Below are 17,873 nucleotides of genomic sequence, written 5' to 3' on the forward strand. Positions count from 1 at the left end.
CCTTGAAAATCATTGACTAGTCAACAAGTCAATTTTCTTTGGTGTGCGAGCGTGTCACTGCTAGCAATAAAAATCCTAGCAGACTTCTTAAGAATAGATAACTTGCGCCCCAAGTTACTAATTTCTAAACAAGCGATTGTGAATTTGGGTGAGGAATATCTCTCAAGTAAGTTATTTTCCTGCCAAAGACTGGTGAGAACTTCACAACTTATCACAGTACAAAATTGGTAGTTCTGGCCAAAATAAAGTGGGCTGTTTTTAGGCAGAACTGCCTTTTACAGAACTAGAAAGGGAAAAATCAACTCTAGAAAGACAAAAAGAAAGCTGGGATTCCATTTCTGTTTGGATAGAAGCTTCTGATCCGAGCTGGACTGGGTATGCCTGTAAAGCTTCAACTGCTAAGCTTTAGCTGTAAATTGATACCAAAGTTTGAGTTTGGTAGAGCTTTAATCTATTTCGAGCCCTGGGAGGCTTTCTGAACGGGCAGAATTGCGGCCTCTTTAGTCTGAAAGGGGCAGAAGTGGCTGGACTTGAGGATTAATGAGCAGGAACTGTACTGTGGTACATGTTCTGCTTGGTCAGGGCTCTCCATAAATTTGTTAAGGTTTTCATATTTGTAAAAACCTGAACTCTGCTTGTTTTGGCTTTTGCTAAACTAAATTTGTGACGAAAGAAGTCTCGTTTTGAATGACTTTTTCTAAGTCTGAAACTGGAGGTTTCGATTTGTAGCTGGCTTCCTTCTTAAGGCTCAATGAGCTTTTGGTTGCTTCAGTTTATTTGAAGATTCTCAGAGATCAAGTGATCATTTTGAGCTTTATTTTTATTTGATTTTTCTTTTTTTTTGGGTTATGAAGGAGGAGTGGCGTTCAAGGGTTTTGTTTTTGGTTAAAGTGAATGGTGTTGAATGAATCAATTATTTTTTGAGTAATGGTTGTCATGATGTTGTCAATTATTTGGGTTGTTGTTCGCTTCATTGGTAATTAATAGAAAAATAAAAAGTTTGTTGGGTTAATTAATAGAATAAGGGTAAATCAGAAAATAAAAATCATATTAAATCATTGTTTCTCTCTCATAATAATGTCATGAAATAAATAAAAAAATAAAGAGTCAACTATAGTTAAATCTATGGACATATGTGTCACCTTTTGGAAAGGGTGGTGAGGGTACACATTGGGCTAAAGCGGTGAGCAAAAATACTCCGAAAAAATTCCAAGAGATTAGTAGCCAACGAGAAAACAAATTTGATTAAAGTACTCATTGGTGATAATTATATTACAAGTGCCTTTATTCTGGTCATGGACAAATACATCACTGGTGCTCACATATATATGTTCTATCAACAATATAGTAGCACAAGACATGGCAATAAAGTAAACTAAAAAACACATTCAAGTAAAAAATTTCTACTTGTACTTGTAGGAGAGAATGGAATATACGGTTTGTATGAAAGTAAGAGCTAGAATGACGAGGGCGGCAACGAAAGAGATGATTGACCAAGGATTGCTAAAATAATCGCGTCCGAGAATTGTTTGCCATCTGTGCCAGCGACCCTGATGATATTGTGTCACCTTCTCGAATAGCTCCCCGTAAGAGAAACTGCTGAATTCGGCATCATTGTTAAGCCTGTTGAAGAAAGAGGCAGTGTCCTCCGAGCTCAGAAAGGTCTGCATGATCTCTTTCTCAACTAGAAACTCTATGTCTTTGCTGGAGTTTATAAGATTATCCATCAGAAAAGCATAAGAGGAAATGTGAGTTGTGGAGTTTATGATATTTGGTTCACACTGTTCAAAGGCAATGAGGTTTCTGAAGAGAGACTCTCCATTCTCTTGAACTCTTATTGGCGGGATCTCCATCACTCCATCTTTGAAAGTCACATTCAACATGTCATTGTCTTTTCCACGTTTGAATTTCACCCCAGCTTGCAGCAGCTCTGTCACGGAGGGAATCGATTGCCAAGAAAATGATTTCGTATTCTCTGCATTTTCATCGAATGATCTGATTAAACAGTTTCTTATGAAATCAAGTAGGTGCAAATTTTTCCCCACCCCATCTATTTCCGGACTCATTTCAAACGTCCAAGAGTAAAAAAAGTTGAGAGCAAGGTCAGGTAGAGTACGCCTTCCCGATATCCATGTGATATCGAATAAGCATTCAAGAACTCTCCAAGGAATCTGGTTTTCAAGTAGAAGTAGGTCATTTAGAAGTGCCAGGATCACCCATTTAGCCCACACAGGATCATCCTTATCTTGGGTCAACTCGCCCGCATACACTTTGAAGAGTTCTATAAGAAAACAACCATCAAGCACCATCATTTCGACAAATTGATCACTGCTCAGATCATCAAATTTTTCTTCGTAACAATTGCGATAATATTGTTCTGTACTTCTAATGACTTTGACAAAGTACTCCAAATTAGTGTCTGGAGTTGGTTTTCGCTGAAGGAGCAAATGCAAGTACCATAGCTTAGTTTCTTGCATGGCTTGCAGGTTCTTCTTTCCATGGTGAAACGGTCCAATTGAAACTAAATTAGGAACAAAAACTTTTTCATTGTGCTTGCGCAACAGATTAGGGATCCGAAATATGGAACGACGAGTTGGTAACGATGACTCTTTGCGAAGCTTGCCTTCAATCGAGGAAGCTAAGAGTTTATCTCTGTTTCCATTTGCAATCACATTATTATTTTCTGCTATTTCATGCCCGCCCGTATCATCAATATTAATCAACCAATAGTTATTTACCTTGTTTTCACTGGAAACTAATGATTCGTCATCTTCATGATTTGTGTTTTCAGCCGAAACGGACTTATTGTTTACTTTATTTGTTGGCATGTCATATCCTTCATCAGCTCTGGTTATTTTAATAAATAGAGAACTTCCTACCCTCTTCATCATCATGTACTCCCTTTCTGAGTCCAAATTGTCAGCTATATCTGCTTTTAATTAGAGGGGGAAAAATGAAAATTGTTAGTCACAAAAACCAAATGTGAATATAGAACACTGATTAGTTGAAGTTACAACAAACCCTCTATATAAAATATTTATGCCTTATAAGTAACACTTGGTGTCTAGATTATATTGAATTGGATAATTCAGTAGATTCAAGGTATGTTGAATGAAGAAATGAAAAATTAAGGGCTGTTATTCAATCCAATTCAATCCTATGAACCAACCTAATGTTGATCAAGTACTTTACATGGGTAACTTCAATTAATAATGACCGACAGAATTGTAGTTAGGGCTAAATTACATGTTGATTGCTTACCCGGTAACAGTCTCCTTCTATTGAGGGATCCTTTATGAAAAAAATTTCAACGTTCCAAACCATTTATTTTTCACATCTTTATTCAGAGATCATCTTTGCAAAAAATCATGAAAATTGAAAATCATTAAGGCATCTAATTAAGATCAACAAAATGAATGAGCACGATACTTCAAGAAAGTACTTGAATTTCAATAATTTAATTGAATGACCAAATGATATCTTATTCAAGTGATTTTTTGTAGAGATGATCTTTTAATGAATATCTAGAAACTAGACAATTTGGATTAGTGAACTACAATGTATAGTGGGCCCTACAAGAGTGTCCCTCAAATAACTTTATTTGAGGGTTCCTCAACGAAAGCTCTCAATATATATATAATTGTAATTAACTACACAGCATATATATTTAAATATATTGTAAAATGTTGAATGATGAAAAAAGGAAAGACGCATTACATGGGGTTGGAAAAACTTGAAGAGGATGATCGAATTTTGAAGCTATTCTGGAAATAGACTAGTGATTCGAACTTCAAGCTAGCTCTCCAGACAAAGTGGAGGAAAGATAGAAAGCTCTCCCAAGATTAGTGAAACAGAGAAACCTATGTGAACCACGAATTGCTTGCTTGCCCTCACTTATATAATAGATAGTTAGATATGTGTTGGTTTCATTTACATCATCACCGCCAGCCAGAGGCCCAGAAGGCAAGTGTGTACATTAGAAAACTGAAAGTAGCCGTAGAATAACGTGCAAAAATGAACCACATGAACCCCATTTATTTATTATTTGGTGGATCCGCTATTACTTGGACAACTACTCCAGGTCTTTTTTTATTTTTCTACATTAATTTATTGTTATAAGCTATTATTAATACTGGTTCATCTCACCACTTGCACAATAATGCGAAAAGTCCCCGTTTACTTTAGATAAGTACTCCAGTCCAGGTCTTTATTTATTTGTAATGTTGAGAGTTTTTTTGTGGGGATATGATAACATTGGAGACTTTTTATTTTATATTTTAATATAATCTAAATTACGGGAAGGGGAATTCAAACTCAGTTGCAGAGTGAGGAGCACATATGCTTTAGTCAATTTTGCTAAACTCATGTCTGCAACATTGGAAAATTTACAATAACATTGTATGAATAAAAAATCTCTCTCTGAAAAAAAAATTTATGAATCTAGTGAGTTATCAAATTCAACCAAATCTTATGCAGCTAGCGTGACCTAATAAATACTTTATTGCTAAATGTGAATGCCTAACAGCAAAACACACTACAAGGTAAAAAGGCCTTCAACATCTTTGAGCCATATGTACACAGCTAGTAACAAACGACATAGACTATGGCAAAAATTGAAAAACTCAAATAGAAAACTGCGTAGAGGCACACCCATACACAGGGCCGGACGCACCAAGGGACAAGAAGGGTCAATTGACCCCTTGGGATGCCAGCGTTTGGCTATGGAGGTCTCAGGTGAGCAGCCCTTGACCAGCAGCTTGTTGACCCCTTAGGTGCACTGAATGTGCTTGACGAAAGTCCCCAAAGAGAGAAAGCGAGGTGGGTTGGTGGGTTACAACGATGGTCATGGGTGGGTGAGTTTTAATTTTGGTATGAGATAGAGAAAAGGAAAGGTAATAGGTGGGTTACAACGATGGTCATGGGTGGGTGAGTTTTAATTTTGGTATGAGATAGAGAAAAGGAAAGGTAATAGGTGGGTTACAACGATGGTCATGGGTGGGTGAGTTTTAATTTTGGACAGAGATGAAAAGGAAAGGTAATGAGTGGGTTACAGCGATGTTAATGGGTGTGTGAGTTTTAATTTTGGACAGAGATAGAGAAAAGAAAAGGTAATGGGTCGGTTACAACAATGGTCATGGGTGGGTGAGTTTTAATTTTGGACAGAGATGAAAAGGAAAGGTAATGAGTGGGTTACAACGATGTTAATGGGTGGGTGAGTTTTAATTTTGGACAGAGATAGAGAAAAGAAAAGGTAATGAGTCAGTTACAACGATGGTAATGGGCGGGTGAGTTTTAATTTTGGACAAAGATAGAGAAAAGAAAAGGCAAGATAGAGGAAATGGTAATGGATGGGTTACAGCAATGGTAATGGATGGTTGAGTTTTAATTTTGGACAGAGATAGAGAAAAAGAAAGGCAAGACTGAGCAGATCAAAGGGAATTTGTGTTGCCAACTGTTGAGATTGGTAAAATTCCCATGTGGCACCCATGTAGTAAATGGGGAAGCAAGTTCTGGTTTTGGTTTGGCTTTTGGAGGAAGTTATGTTGCATTAAATGAGTGGTTGAAATTGATGACATTTAGTCTTCACTTGGGGCTCCCGACATTGGCAGGGAATGGGAACAGGAATGTAGGCACGCCAACAACAGCAAATATGTTATATTATATGTAGTATTTTTTTTATTTTATAAAAGTTGACAAGGTACGGAACAGAGGATTGGGGTGGATGTTACAGAGAGTGAAACTGTGAAAAAGAAAATGGGAGGTATTGTTTTTTGGTGGATCCCCTATTATTTGGTCTTTTTTTATTGTGCAAAAATGAACCACATGAACCCTGTTTATTTATTTATTTATTATTTGCTGGATCCCCTATTATTTGGTCTTTTTTTATTTTTCTACTTTAATTTATTTTTATAAGCTATTATTAATACTGGTTCATCTCACCACTTGTACAATAATGCGAAAAGTCCCCTATTATTTGGTCTTTATTTATTTGTAATGTTGAGAATTTTTTTGTGTGGATATAATAACATTGGAGACTTTTTATTTTATATTTTAATATAATCTAAATTATAGAGAGGGGAATTCGAACTCGGCTGTAGAGTGAGAAGCACATCCTTTCTAGCCAACTTTGCTAAGCTCATGCCTGCAACATTGGAGACTTTACAATACCACTGTATGAATAAAAAATCTCTCTTCAAAAAAAACTTTATGAATTTAGTGAGTTATCAAATTCAACCAAATCTTATACAGCTAACGTGATCTAATAAATAATTTTCTACTAAATGTGACTGCCTAACAGCAAAACACACTACAACGTAAAAGCCTTTAACATCTTTGAGCCATATGTACACAGCAGCTAGTAACAAACGACATAGACTATGGCAAAAATTGAAAAACTTAAATAGAAAACTGCGTAGAGGCATACCCATACATCGCAAAAATAAGAATGAAATTGGCCAAACAACACACCAAAATTAAGCTTCAAAAAGCACCAAGAATTCGCACCAAAGTAGATAGACCAAGCCGACTTTCAACGTAGGCCTTAAAAATGGATAGGCAAAAATTTAATGTCAATGGGATGGGGTCTAATTCAGTAAAAAAATGGCCATTTGCATATCAGTTATCTCGAATTGTAATTTTCCTGTATGAGCCATTTTGATAGTGTGTGTGAGAAAATAAAAAACAAAGGTTTAGTTTTAATAAATTAATTGTCGACGGAATTCGCAAATTCCAATCCATATTCTTCAAAAAGGGCATCATTCTCCTTGGAGAATTCTTGAATCTTTTTTTAGGACATACAATTACATTGTCGAGACATTCAAGTTTAGAAGTTCATAATGCCTACCGATCAACAAACTATATAGTGGATGTTATGGCTATAATATGGGACAAAGCACCAACATCGAACTTCTATTATATTTGCGTATCCAATTTCCCCTTTTTATTTGTTTGTATTAATTTACTTGATCGTCTTAAGTTAAGACTCTTACCCGAATTCTCGTAATTTCTTTTTATTTAATATATATATATATATATATATGCATGTGAGGTATAGCTTAGTTGGTTGAGCTCTTTCACCTCCATTCATATGAGCAGAGGTTCGAAACCTCAGACATCTAATAAATATTTTTGTAAACCCACCTCCCCCAATAGCTTGTACTCAAAAAATTATATATATCAGTCCCCCTCTATTGAGGGACACCCTTTAGGGTACCCCACAAATTTTTTCCAATGATCAAAACTTTTTTTTTTTAAAGTCTTCATTCATATATCATCTTTGCAAAAAACTAGACAAATCAGAAACCATTTAGATATCTAATTCTGTCCTACAAAATCGATGAACACGGTACTTCAAGAAAATACTTAAATTTCAATATTTCTATTGAGTGCTCAAATGATATCAGATTCAAGTTATTTTTTGCTGAGATGATCTTTGAATGAATATCTACAAAATAGATAGTTTGGATTAATGAAATGCAATGTATGGTGAGTCCTGTAAAGGTATTCTTCAAATAATCCCTAAATTAAAGCTCTATATATATATATATATGTGTGTGTGTGAAAGCATAATGTCACCTATTACACACCTATATTGTCCTAGCCCACTTGAAGGAAGCTTCTAATTTGGTATTTAATTTATATTTTCAATTAGATCAAGTTATTGTTGACCATTCATATTTAATATCCCTTTGCTTCCCTCGGTCTTACTTCCTTTTTCTTTTTTTTTGAGAAAAAAATAGATTCATTCATTAATCATGAAGGTTCCTTCTCAATCCATGTTACATAATTTTTGTGCAGTTTAGCGCAAACCGCACAAGAGGATGAGCTTTTCTAGTGCACTGGCGATGTTGCCAAATGACAATTAAAAGAGTGAAAACAACGACTGAAGAGTTTCACCATCCGCCTCATAACTTTCGTCTCCTAAATAAAGAGCTTTGATAATGACCTCCCTTGCATCCATTTTCAAGATTACATCATAAAATCCCTAATACAAGTGATAGTCTAAACGACAAGAGAAAGAGAGTTTCGCACATACACACACTGTCAAAGTGTCATGAAACTTCAAACCTAAGATTACTTATCTACAAGTGAAAACTATTTTTCACTAAATTAGACCCCATTGACACTTTATTTTTTCTTTTAATCATTTTTATACAGTGTAATATTTTAGCGGGCCGATATTTCATTCCATTATCAAATGGTCTTCGTGTCTAACGTGGTTGATGAAAAATATAGATATAACGTTCAAGTATGGTACTCCCCTCAAAAGTCTCCGACCCAATTGTAATAAACAATGTTTTTTTGGGGTAAAATATAATAAATAATGCCGAAACAAAATAAACACTATAACCAATTATATGTACTACAAAAAAAATAAAAAATAAAGACCTCACTAATAATAATTACAACGACTGCAAAATAATTACAATAAAAAATATGCAATAATAAATAAAGAGCTAGATTAATCCAAGTACAAGGACGACAAGTGGTAGACTAAAAACTTGCTAATATAAAACAAGGACAGGCCAAGAGAATCAAACATCGTTTCACTTGAGTTTCTCTCTGCCATTGTAAGTGAGATTAATGAAAGCAGGACTGCAGAGGCTCAAAAGCATAGATCAAATCAAACTTCGATTATCATCTGTTTAAATTTCTCCAACAAATTGAGCTCAAACTTTAAACCTTATATAGCCATGTAAGCAACTGCTTCTCTTTTATATATGATGTCAATTCGTTCACCTTTTTTTGTTTTTGTTTTTTTTCTAAGGGTTAAATTTAGCAATATAGAGACTTTATTTTGTCATTCAAAACTGTCAATTCAATTAGAGACCTTTTTTTGTGCTTAAATTATTTTGTAAACAAATTAGAATAATCGTATATTAAACAGATTAGAACTCTTTCTGCACAAGCTCCTGGCGTGAGCCATATATGTCTATGAAGCTTCATTTTAGGTCATTTTTTGTCGGTGCTAATTCAATACTGTTTGACATCTAAAAGCGTTTTTGATAGTGTATGGTAGAAAAGTTTAGAAGCAATTTTGAGTCATTGAAGCGGTTTCTGGAGAAGCACATTTTATGTGCTTTTTTAGGAAGCACTTGAATTTTTTTTTTATAGAAATTCAATATTTTTATAATAAAAGAGCCTTTGTTAAAAGCACTTATTAACATAAGTACTTCCTAGATTATTATTATTATTATTATTATTATTATTATTATTTTAAATAGCATAACAATAATCTATAATGATTGCATGAACATTTAAATCCGTTTGATAACTTTTTAGTTTTTGCTTTCAATAGAAGGAAAAATATATAGGGAAATCAATGTTGAAGCTTCTCAACTTTCACAATTGGTTTCGACCAAAATATAATTAATTAAATAATTTTCATATTCTTAATGTTTTGACCCTTCTGACCCTTTTAGAAAACAAAAACATTGAACCTTTGCAACCTTGACATGTATATACTTGTAGTTGTTATAACGTATATGAAGCTTACCTTTTTATTAGTTGTTGATTTATGAAATAATACCAAGGAGTATTTGGTATTTGAGTTTGTTTTGTTTTGATTTAATCTTTAAATGCGTTTGATTCATGAGAAAAAGGACTTTCGTAATAGGAAATCAATGTTTGGTGGATATGGAAAAGGTTTCCTCGTGAAAATCAAACCTTTCCTCCACCCTATGTTTCATTTCCCCCTCCCATGTTGCAAATATGCTCTTATTAACAATTAAAAATACCAAAGCATGCATTATTGATTACATTTTTTTATTACATATTTCTAATTGAGGGGTATAATAATTGAAAAACTAAACAAGGTTTGTTTCCAATTTCCATACAAAACCAAACATTGGTAATGAAGTAAATTGGTATTTCCTAATTACTTTTTCGACATTACCAAACATGAGAAAACAATCTATTATTTCCCTTTTCCCTAGGAACAGATATAGGGAGCCAATCAATGCCGTGGTCTCACGTTCGAATCCATGACACCTTCATTTCCACACTAATAGTGGCATGTTAATTTTCTCGAAACTCAAATTAATTAGATTTTGCAAAATTTTTAATTACCCATTCAAATTTTTTGTAGTTTATTGACATGTGGGTATGATAATTAATTTCAATTTTCTCCTATCAAAACCAGATTTCGACTCATTTGGAGTTATAAAAGGAGTTCATGACAACAGAGAACAATACAAGTGACCACTCCGCGATTGAATCTGAGAATGATCAGGAGGAAGAACCTGTGCCGATAGAAAATGATGATACTAATGAAAATAGAGATGAAGATGAATTGTTATCATCCTCGATTCAAGAAAAGGTTAACCAGGCCTCGGATCCATTTTCAGTTCATCGTTGCATTTATAGGATCCCTGCTGTACTACGTAAGCATAATGAAAAAGCCTTCGTTCCAATTGTAGTTTCAATTGGGCCCCTTCACCATGGGAACGAAAACCTTCAAGCCATGGAAGAAGTTAAGCTATGGTACTTGCAATGCCTCCTTGACCGAAAACCGACTCCCGAAACAGATATGGAGTCTCTTCTCAAAGCCATTAGACCTATACAACAAGCTTGTCAAGAGTGTTATGAAGAAAAAATTCATATCAGCAATGACGAATTTCTTGAAATGATGGTGATTGATGGTTGCTTCATTAGCGAATTCTTCCGCAGGTTTGCCAACGAGGTGACCGTCGACAACGAAGATGGTCTCTTTTCTACATCATGGATGCCTTTAGCAGTCATAAATGATCTGCTTCTACTTGAAAACCAACTTCCTTGGAGAGTTCTTGATTGTTTATTTGAGCTTACATGCGAATCGGGAACGTCTTCCCTACTAGGGCTTATTAACAGTACTTTTAAGGCCTACACTGGGGGGCTATCTCCAAAGCCTAGTGGAACAGTAAAACACAGGCATTTACTTGACTTCATACGAAACTCTTTCCTTGGATCGTACCCGGAAAGCGAGTCAGATGAAAGCGCGAGAGATTCAGACACAATTCTCTCTGCAACAGAGCTTCGCAAAGTTGGGGTGAAATTCAAACGTGGAAATGAAGATGATACCATGCTCAACATAACTTTCGAAAACGGAGTAATGAAAATTCCACCAATAATAGTGTTTGATGAGAATAGGGAATCTCTGTTCGGAAACCTCATTGTTTATGAACAATGTCAGCCGCGCCTTGGATATCAAATCACCTCTTATGTGGTGCTCTTGGATAACCTTATCAAATCAACCAAAGATGTAGACTTTTTGGTTGAGAAGGGAATCATGGCAAAGATTTGGAGCAGGAAGGAGATGTTGGGTTTCTTCAAGAGGCTTTACAATGACACTAGACTTTATAAATATTTCTCTTACGATGAACTCCAGACCGAAGTGAATGCATACTGTGCGGGTGGCTGGCGCAAATGGAAACAGATTCTCCGACGTGATTATTTAAAGAATCCTTGCTCAAGCTCGTCTTGATTCGCTCTCTCGCTCTTCATTTCTTAATGTCTTGCACAGTTGGAAAATATATACTCAATATGATGTTATGTCTTAATTGCAGTTTTTGTCCCTACTTATTGTGTTTGCATCTGTAACCTCAACAATTTTTCTGTTCAAAATAGTATTTTCAAGTTTCTCATGCGAGTTATTCTATAATGAGGACTACTATAGAAGGTCCTTTGGTGAAGACTTATTTTTGGCCGTTGGATTACCTTGATCATTCCAAATTCAATAAATATTCAAAATCAACAATATCAATCAATTATAAACTCAATCAATCAATATTCAATACGAATATTATCATATCAATTTAACCTTGGCCCTGCACAAGGCAAGCCCACATGGGACTTTCGTCGAGCACTTGAGGACTCGGTCGGCCGAGGCCCCCTCTCATATTTTTTTTATTTTGTTCAGATTTTTACATATATATGTTTTTTTTTTGGAGTGCCTCATCTCAGATTTTTACATATCTATTTAGTTGCCAAACTTGAAGCTTTGAAACTATTTGTCTCAACTCTTTTATTGAGATTAATGGCGGTGTGAGGAACTGGTCATCCAACATAATTATATTAAATGCTACGGAGGCTTATGGTAATGAAGCTCAGTTATTCAGGTAACAAATTTTCTATGCTGATTCATACACAACCCCTTTTGTAAGCTCAGTTTTTTAGTTTACCTTTTCTTTTTCTTTTTTTTTTGGGATCAAATAGAAAGATTTTATTCATCACTAGTACCAAACACACGATAAAAGTTTACAGACGAACGGAGGGCAAAGAAATTACCGGAGTGCCCAACCTTGCACCGTGGTGTCCAAAGCAGAGGAGAAATTACCAGAGAAGGTGTGCTATGAGATGCCCACCAAGAAAATACGTGGGCGCTCATTTTGATGGAGTCCTGGTGAGCAAGGTCCTTGTAGATACAGGGGCTACGGTCAACATCCTCCCGGCCTCAATCATGAGGAAATTGAAGAAGGGTTCGGATGAATTAAATCCGACCAAGACGATGGTCAACGGGTTTGTGTTGGACCATGGACTCGACCTCGTCGAAAACATCTCCATCCATATAATTGGGTTGATTCAGCCAAGCATCGAAAAATAATCGGAGCATTACAACCATGGCGTTCACCTCTTGAAAGTCTCCGAACTTCACTTGACCTTGCTCACCTTCAATTCGTTCTCAAATTTGGCCATCTCTTCCTTGCGTTCTTTCTCAAGGTGTTCCATAACCTCCTCCGGAAGTTCCTCTAGGTACTCATCATCAGCATACTCCTGATCATCTCCATAGAACTCTTCGTATGTCTTTGGCCGCCGAACCTTCGGGGTTCTCCAATGGCTCCTTCATTGACCCTGTGCTCGGCCTCTCCTTCTACCCTGTTGGTTTCGGCGTCGACCATAACTTGGTCTTCTTCGGCCCTAAGCTCGCTCAATACCATGTGGAGCTTATCCCCAGCTTCTTGAACCATGTTTTGGTTGTTCTCTTCTTTCTTCTCAACTTTGGTGAGATGAGCCACTTTGATCACGGCTGAGGACTTGATGACCGGAGTCTTGACTTTTGTTTGAGCCACCCTTGTCTTCTCGCCCTTCAAAGGTTTATTATCCCTCATCTTGCTTTTTTAGTTTACTTTATTCTAGCTTTTTTGATAAATAATTTAATTCAAATTATTAAAATTAGACAAAGAGTATTTTATGCATGCTTGTGAAGTGCCAGTGATCACTTGCTGAGTGATCACTTGCTGATTTGCAGACTTCGTGGTTCCTTTCTCCATTATTGAGGAAATTGGTTGACTTTCAAAGTTTAACAATTATTCTTTGTAATAGAGTAATATCTAGCTTTGCTGGCATGTGAAGGGAACAAGAACAGAACAAGGCCAGAGCTTTGATATCACCAAGCTTAATTAGAGCAAATCATTTTTTGCAAGTCTTGTTGGCGTGTGCGTGAGTTCAGGAAAGTGATTTTTGTAATTAGTGTAGTTGATTAATTCGTGTACAGTTAGGATTCTGTTTTCTAGTTTATTTTGTTTCTTGTTAAACCTGTAAACATATAAATAGCTCATTATAGAGATTAATGGAATTGAATCAGTTTTACCTAAACATATATTTCTACTTGGTATCAGAGCCATGTTGGGTCCTGCTCTACTCCTTCTAGTGCTCGTTGATTTGTTACCTTTATTGATTATTGCACACATATGACTTGGATTTCTCTCTTAAAAACCAAGGGGGAGGTGTGTACCACATTTCAATAGTTTTACAAGATGGTAGACATTTAGTTTCATGCAAAAATTAAGATCCTTCGTTATGATAATGGGGATGAATTTGTGAATCATGATCTTTGTCAGTTTTTAGAAGCTCATGGAATTGAACATTAGCGAACATGTCCATATACCCCTCAACAAAATGGGGTAGCAGAGCACTAAAATAGTCATTTGTTAGAAGTGGTTCGAGCTTCATTGTTTGATGCTCAAATGCCTCATTCTTTTTGGGGAGAAGTAGTGTGTTCTGCTACATATCTTATTAATCGGGTTCCCTTTAATGTCTTGAACTTCCAAACACCATTACAAGCCCTTCGTCAGTTTTGTGCCCTTCATTCCACTCCCAATTTGGAGCCACGAGTCTTTGGATGTGTAACTTTCGTTCACCTTTATACACATCAGCGCAAGAAGTTGGAGCCTCGAGCACTCAAGTGTGTGTTTATTGGCTATGCCCAACATCAAAAAGGGTATCGCTGCTATCATCCACCTGCTCATAAGCTCTACATCACTATGGATGTGGTTTTTCAAGAAGAAAAAATGTATTTTTCTGGGGGAGTTTAGGCACAGGCAAGTCCAGATACTGTTGACGATCAGTTCGACCTGGAAGGATTCATTACTTTAGAGTCGTTATGTCATCCGACAGTTCAGGATGCACTAACTGACTCGTCAGATACCACTCCAGAAACTACGCACGAAAGTCTTGATGATCGGTCAAGGTTAGTCTCCTCACCCACAACCCAGTCACCCAGTCAGGGGGAGAAGAATGATGCATTGATGCCCGTTTATGAAGTTTCTGTACCATTTAACCAACAAAGAAATTTTGGTGCAATAAATTCCATTGGACAAGAAAACAATTAGGGTTCGGTGCATTAAATCGTGGGCCCCGTAATTCGCCCATGTGGAGTGTGACTCATCAAAATTGGATTAGTTGTCAAAAATGACACATAGCGACATCTGACAAATTGCATCAAACGGTTCAAGATGAAGACAAAATTAAAGGAAAGAATCTTCTGTGATTGACTTTGATTTAAATCAAATATTAATCAGGTCAATCAATTAAAGATAATCTGGTTAAATTGCCAGATTATGGGAATTGATTTAAATCAAATCAAAATCCCACAAAACAAGGTTTTAAATAGGGAAAGATATTTAGGTCAAGCATCCTACAAGAGCCTATAAATAGGAGGCCTCAAGACGAAAGGAGGGGCAGAAAAAAAACCTGCACTCAGAAGAAACAGAAAACTCTCTGCATTCTTCACCCTACTTTGGAAGAGCCACCAAGCACAACAAATACGTGCCGGTTCCTTCACTATAGAAAAATCCCAAACACCAAACAAGCTTCGTGCTACCCGTTTGATCAAGTTCAAGTCTCTACGACCCTTGTATCAAACACAAATTTTCTTTAAACAGTTTGGAGATCGAATCAGAAGATTCAATATAGAGATTGTAACCCTAAATTTCATTAATACAATATTATTTTGTACACGTGTTCTTGTCTCATTTGTCGCAGGAAATTCGTGTTTACAAATTTGGCACGCTCAATGGGACAATCTCTGCCTCTCATCTCTTTCTCCAGTTCCAAAATCAATCAACACACCAAAAACGATGGCTTCCAAGAAGATTCAATCCGTTCCAGCTACGAGAGGCAAAAGCGTGAGCGCCTCCTTCTCAAGAGGACATTCTGCTGGGGTCGTCACCCGGAGCAATGCCAAGGTGATATCCGTAACTCAACATGTTACTTCCATACCGACTCAAGCCAAGGCGAAAGGTGTTCACCGAAGGCGCGAACCGGTTATCAATTTGGCCTCATTGGGGCAAAAGAAGAGTACCTCTCGGGCGGATGAGAGAAACTCTCGGAGTGAAGGGAGGAGTTTTTCGGGTTCGAAGAATTCCAGAGAACGCTCACTCTCGCCTGTTTCAAACGCTGACTCGAGCACAGGCTCATACCATGGATCCCCGCCTGACGATCAACAGAAGAAGCTTACCTCTGCATCCGTAGGTGAGTCTTATTCTATGGCTATGCAGGTCATGGTGACGGGAGCTATGTCTATTGAACAACAGCTGGCCCATATGAGTGAAGCGGTCACGAAACTGACTAAGATGGTCGAGGAGAAGGATGCGCAGATTGCTTCTCTCATCAACAACAAGTGGGAAGTGCATCAGTTTAAGGAGCCTGGTTCAGATGCACAAAAGAAAGGACCACATCATGAGGCTGAATCTAGCGAGAAAGGATTGGGTCATGAAACAGAGTCGGGTGAGAAGTCGCACGGAAAAGTTGATACCGCCTCGGTGGGTTCTTTGTCGGTCCAACAACTTCAGGACATGATCACAAACACTATCAGGGTTCAATGCGGATCACCTTTCCGAGACACGCTCATGTATTCTAAGCCATACACCAGGAGGATAGACAACTTGCGGATGCCAACATGATATCAACCTCCCAAATTCCAACAGTTCGATGGAAAGGGCAACCCAAAACAACATGTTGCACGCTTCGTCGAAACATGCAATGGGACAGAGGGTGACCACCTGGTGAAACAATTTGTTCATTCCTTGAAAGGAAATGCATTTGATTGGTATATAGACTTGGAGTCCGATTCCCTTGACAGTTGGGATCAGATGGAGCGAGAATTCTTGAACAGATTCTATAGCACTCGTCGCACTGTGAGTATGATGGAACTCACAAATACCAAGCAATGGAAAGACGAACCTGTCGTCGATTACATCAATCGATGGTGCTCGTTAAGCCTGGATTGCAAAGATAGGCTTTTGGAGTAATCGGCGGTTGAGATGTGCATTCAAGGAATGCATTGGGGGTTACTTTACATTCTACAAGGAATTAAACCCCGCAAGTTTGAGGAGCTAGCCACTCGTGCCCATGATATGGAGTTGAGTGTAGCTAGTCACGGAGGAAAGTATGAGCCCGTCATGGAGCAAAGAAAGGAGAAAGTCTTTGGACAAAAGACAGATAAGCCTGTCAAGAAGCCTACCAAGGAAGCAATGACAATAAACACCGTCCCCGTCAAAATCTCCATCCGAGACAAGAAGAAATAAGTCAAAAGGATGGAGCCATCTCGAGAAGTGGATAGACGTCGACGCACTTTGAAGGAGTTAGAGGAAAAATCGCACCCCTTCCCTAACTCCGATGTCGCAGGTACGCTCGAGGACTTGCTTGAAAAGAAGGTGATCGAATTGCCGGAATGTAAGCGGCCTGAAGAGATGAACCGAATCAACGACCCTAAGTTTTGCAAATACCACCGAATTGTCAGCCATCCGGTAGAGAAGTGCTTCGTGTTGAATGAGCTAATTATGAACTTGGCTAGGCAAGGAAGGATTGAGTTGGACGTTGATGAAATCGCAAATGCGAATGTTGCCACAATTGTGTTTGGATCCTTCGATCCGGTGCCATTGCCCGCATTGTCGAAAAGATTGGAATTCCAATCAATAAGGGGCATACACCAGGTGACTGATCTGTGTACAAAAGAAGTGGCGGGCAAACCGACAATCAAGGTGGTGATGGTTTCATTGGTGACTCATCTTTCGATGACAATGAAGGATGGAGGTTCGTTACCCCCCCGAAAACCTCGTATGAAGCGCATTCCTCAACGACAAAATACTCAATCAAAGAGGGAGCGGCGAAAAAGGAGTTCGCACAAACGTTCTAAAACCAAAACCAGAATAATGGTGAAGAGAGATTCTGGCCCAGAAAGTGGACCACTAATCCAAGAACCACGAATTCCAATTACGCTAGAAGAATACTTTCCCAAAATGTTCTTCGTAAGAGGACCAACGGAGACTGTTCATATGACAACTTGCTATCAAGTAGATGACGAAGATGTCTCGGAAGGAAGATCTGAAACTCATGAAGAGCAAGAGGTCCTGACGCAGGTAGAAGATTCACCATCACACTTCAATATTGAGGAAGTGGTGGAACTTCCTGAAGCAATACGCATAGCATTGGTAAAGACGTTGATGGATCTCAATATTCATCCAAATCGAATAAGAGAGGCCAAAAAATTAGAGCTTGAGTCTCAAGACCGTGCTATCTGTTGTGCGACATGTGCTTCCATCACATTCACCGATGAAGATCTTTTGTTAGGGTCCAAACCACACAACCGTCCGCTTTTCATGTTTGGGTATGTG

At 37.6% G+C, this 17,873-nt stretch overlaps 2 protein-coding genes across 3 annotated transcripts; one reads left to right on the top strand and one right to left on the bottom strand.

The window, feature by feature from the left end:
• LOC18766116 (UPF0481 protein At3g47200) lies at nt 1,233-3,846 on the bottom strand. 2 transcript variants are annotated; one of them, XM_020559112.1, is made up of 2 exons: nt 3,718-3,846; nt 1,233-2,929 (listed from the first exon to the last, which is right to left on the bottom strand). In XM_020559112.1, exon 2 carries the CDS (start codon nt 2,892-2,894, stop codon nt 1,404-1,406), a length of 1,491 nt encoding a protein of 496 aa, XP_020414701.1. In that variant the 5' UTR covers nt 2,895-2,929; nt 3,718-3,846; the 3' UTR covers nt 1,233-1,403. The 2 variants fall into 2 exon arrangements, with proteins under 2 accessions (XP_020414701.1, XP_020414702.1); XM_020559113.1 differs by having other exon boundaries at nt 1,233-2,932.
• On the top strand, nt 8,192-11,621 carry LOC18766002 (UPF0481 protein At3g47200). Its single transcript, XM_007198806.2, has 2 exons — nt 8,192-8,695; nt 10,142-11,621. The coding sequence occupies exon 2, from the start codon at nt 10,175-10,177 to the stop codon at nt 11,459-11,461; it is 1,287 nt and encodes a 428-aa protein (XP_007198868.2). The 5' UTR covers nt 8,192-8,695; nt 10,142-10,174; the 3' UTR covers nt 11,462-11,621.

Source organism: Prunus persica, chromosome G3 (assembly GCF_000346465.2).
Source record: "Prunus persica cultivar Lovell chromosome G3, Prunus_persica_NCBIv2, whole genome shotgun sequence".
Taxonomy (NCBI): domain Eukaryota; kingdom Viridiplantae; phylum Streptophyta; class Magnoliopsida; order Rosales; family Rosaceae; genus Prunus; species Prunus persica.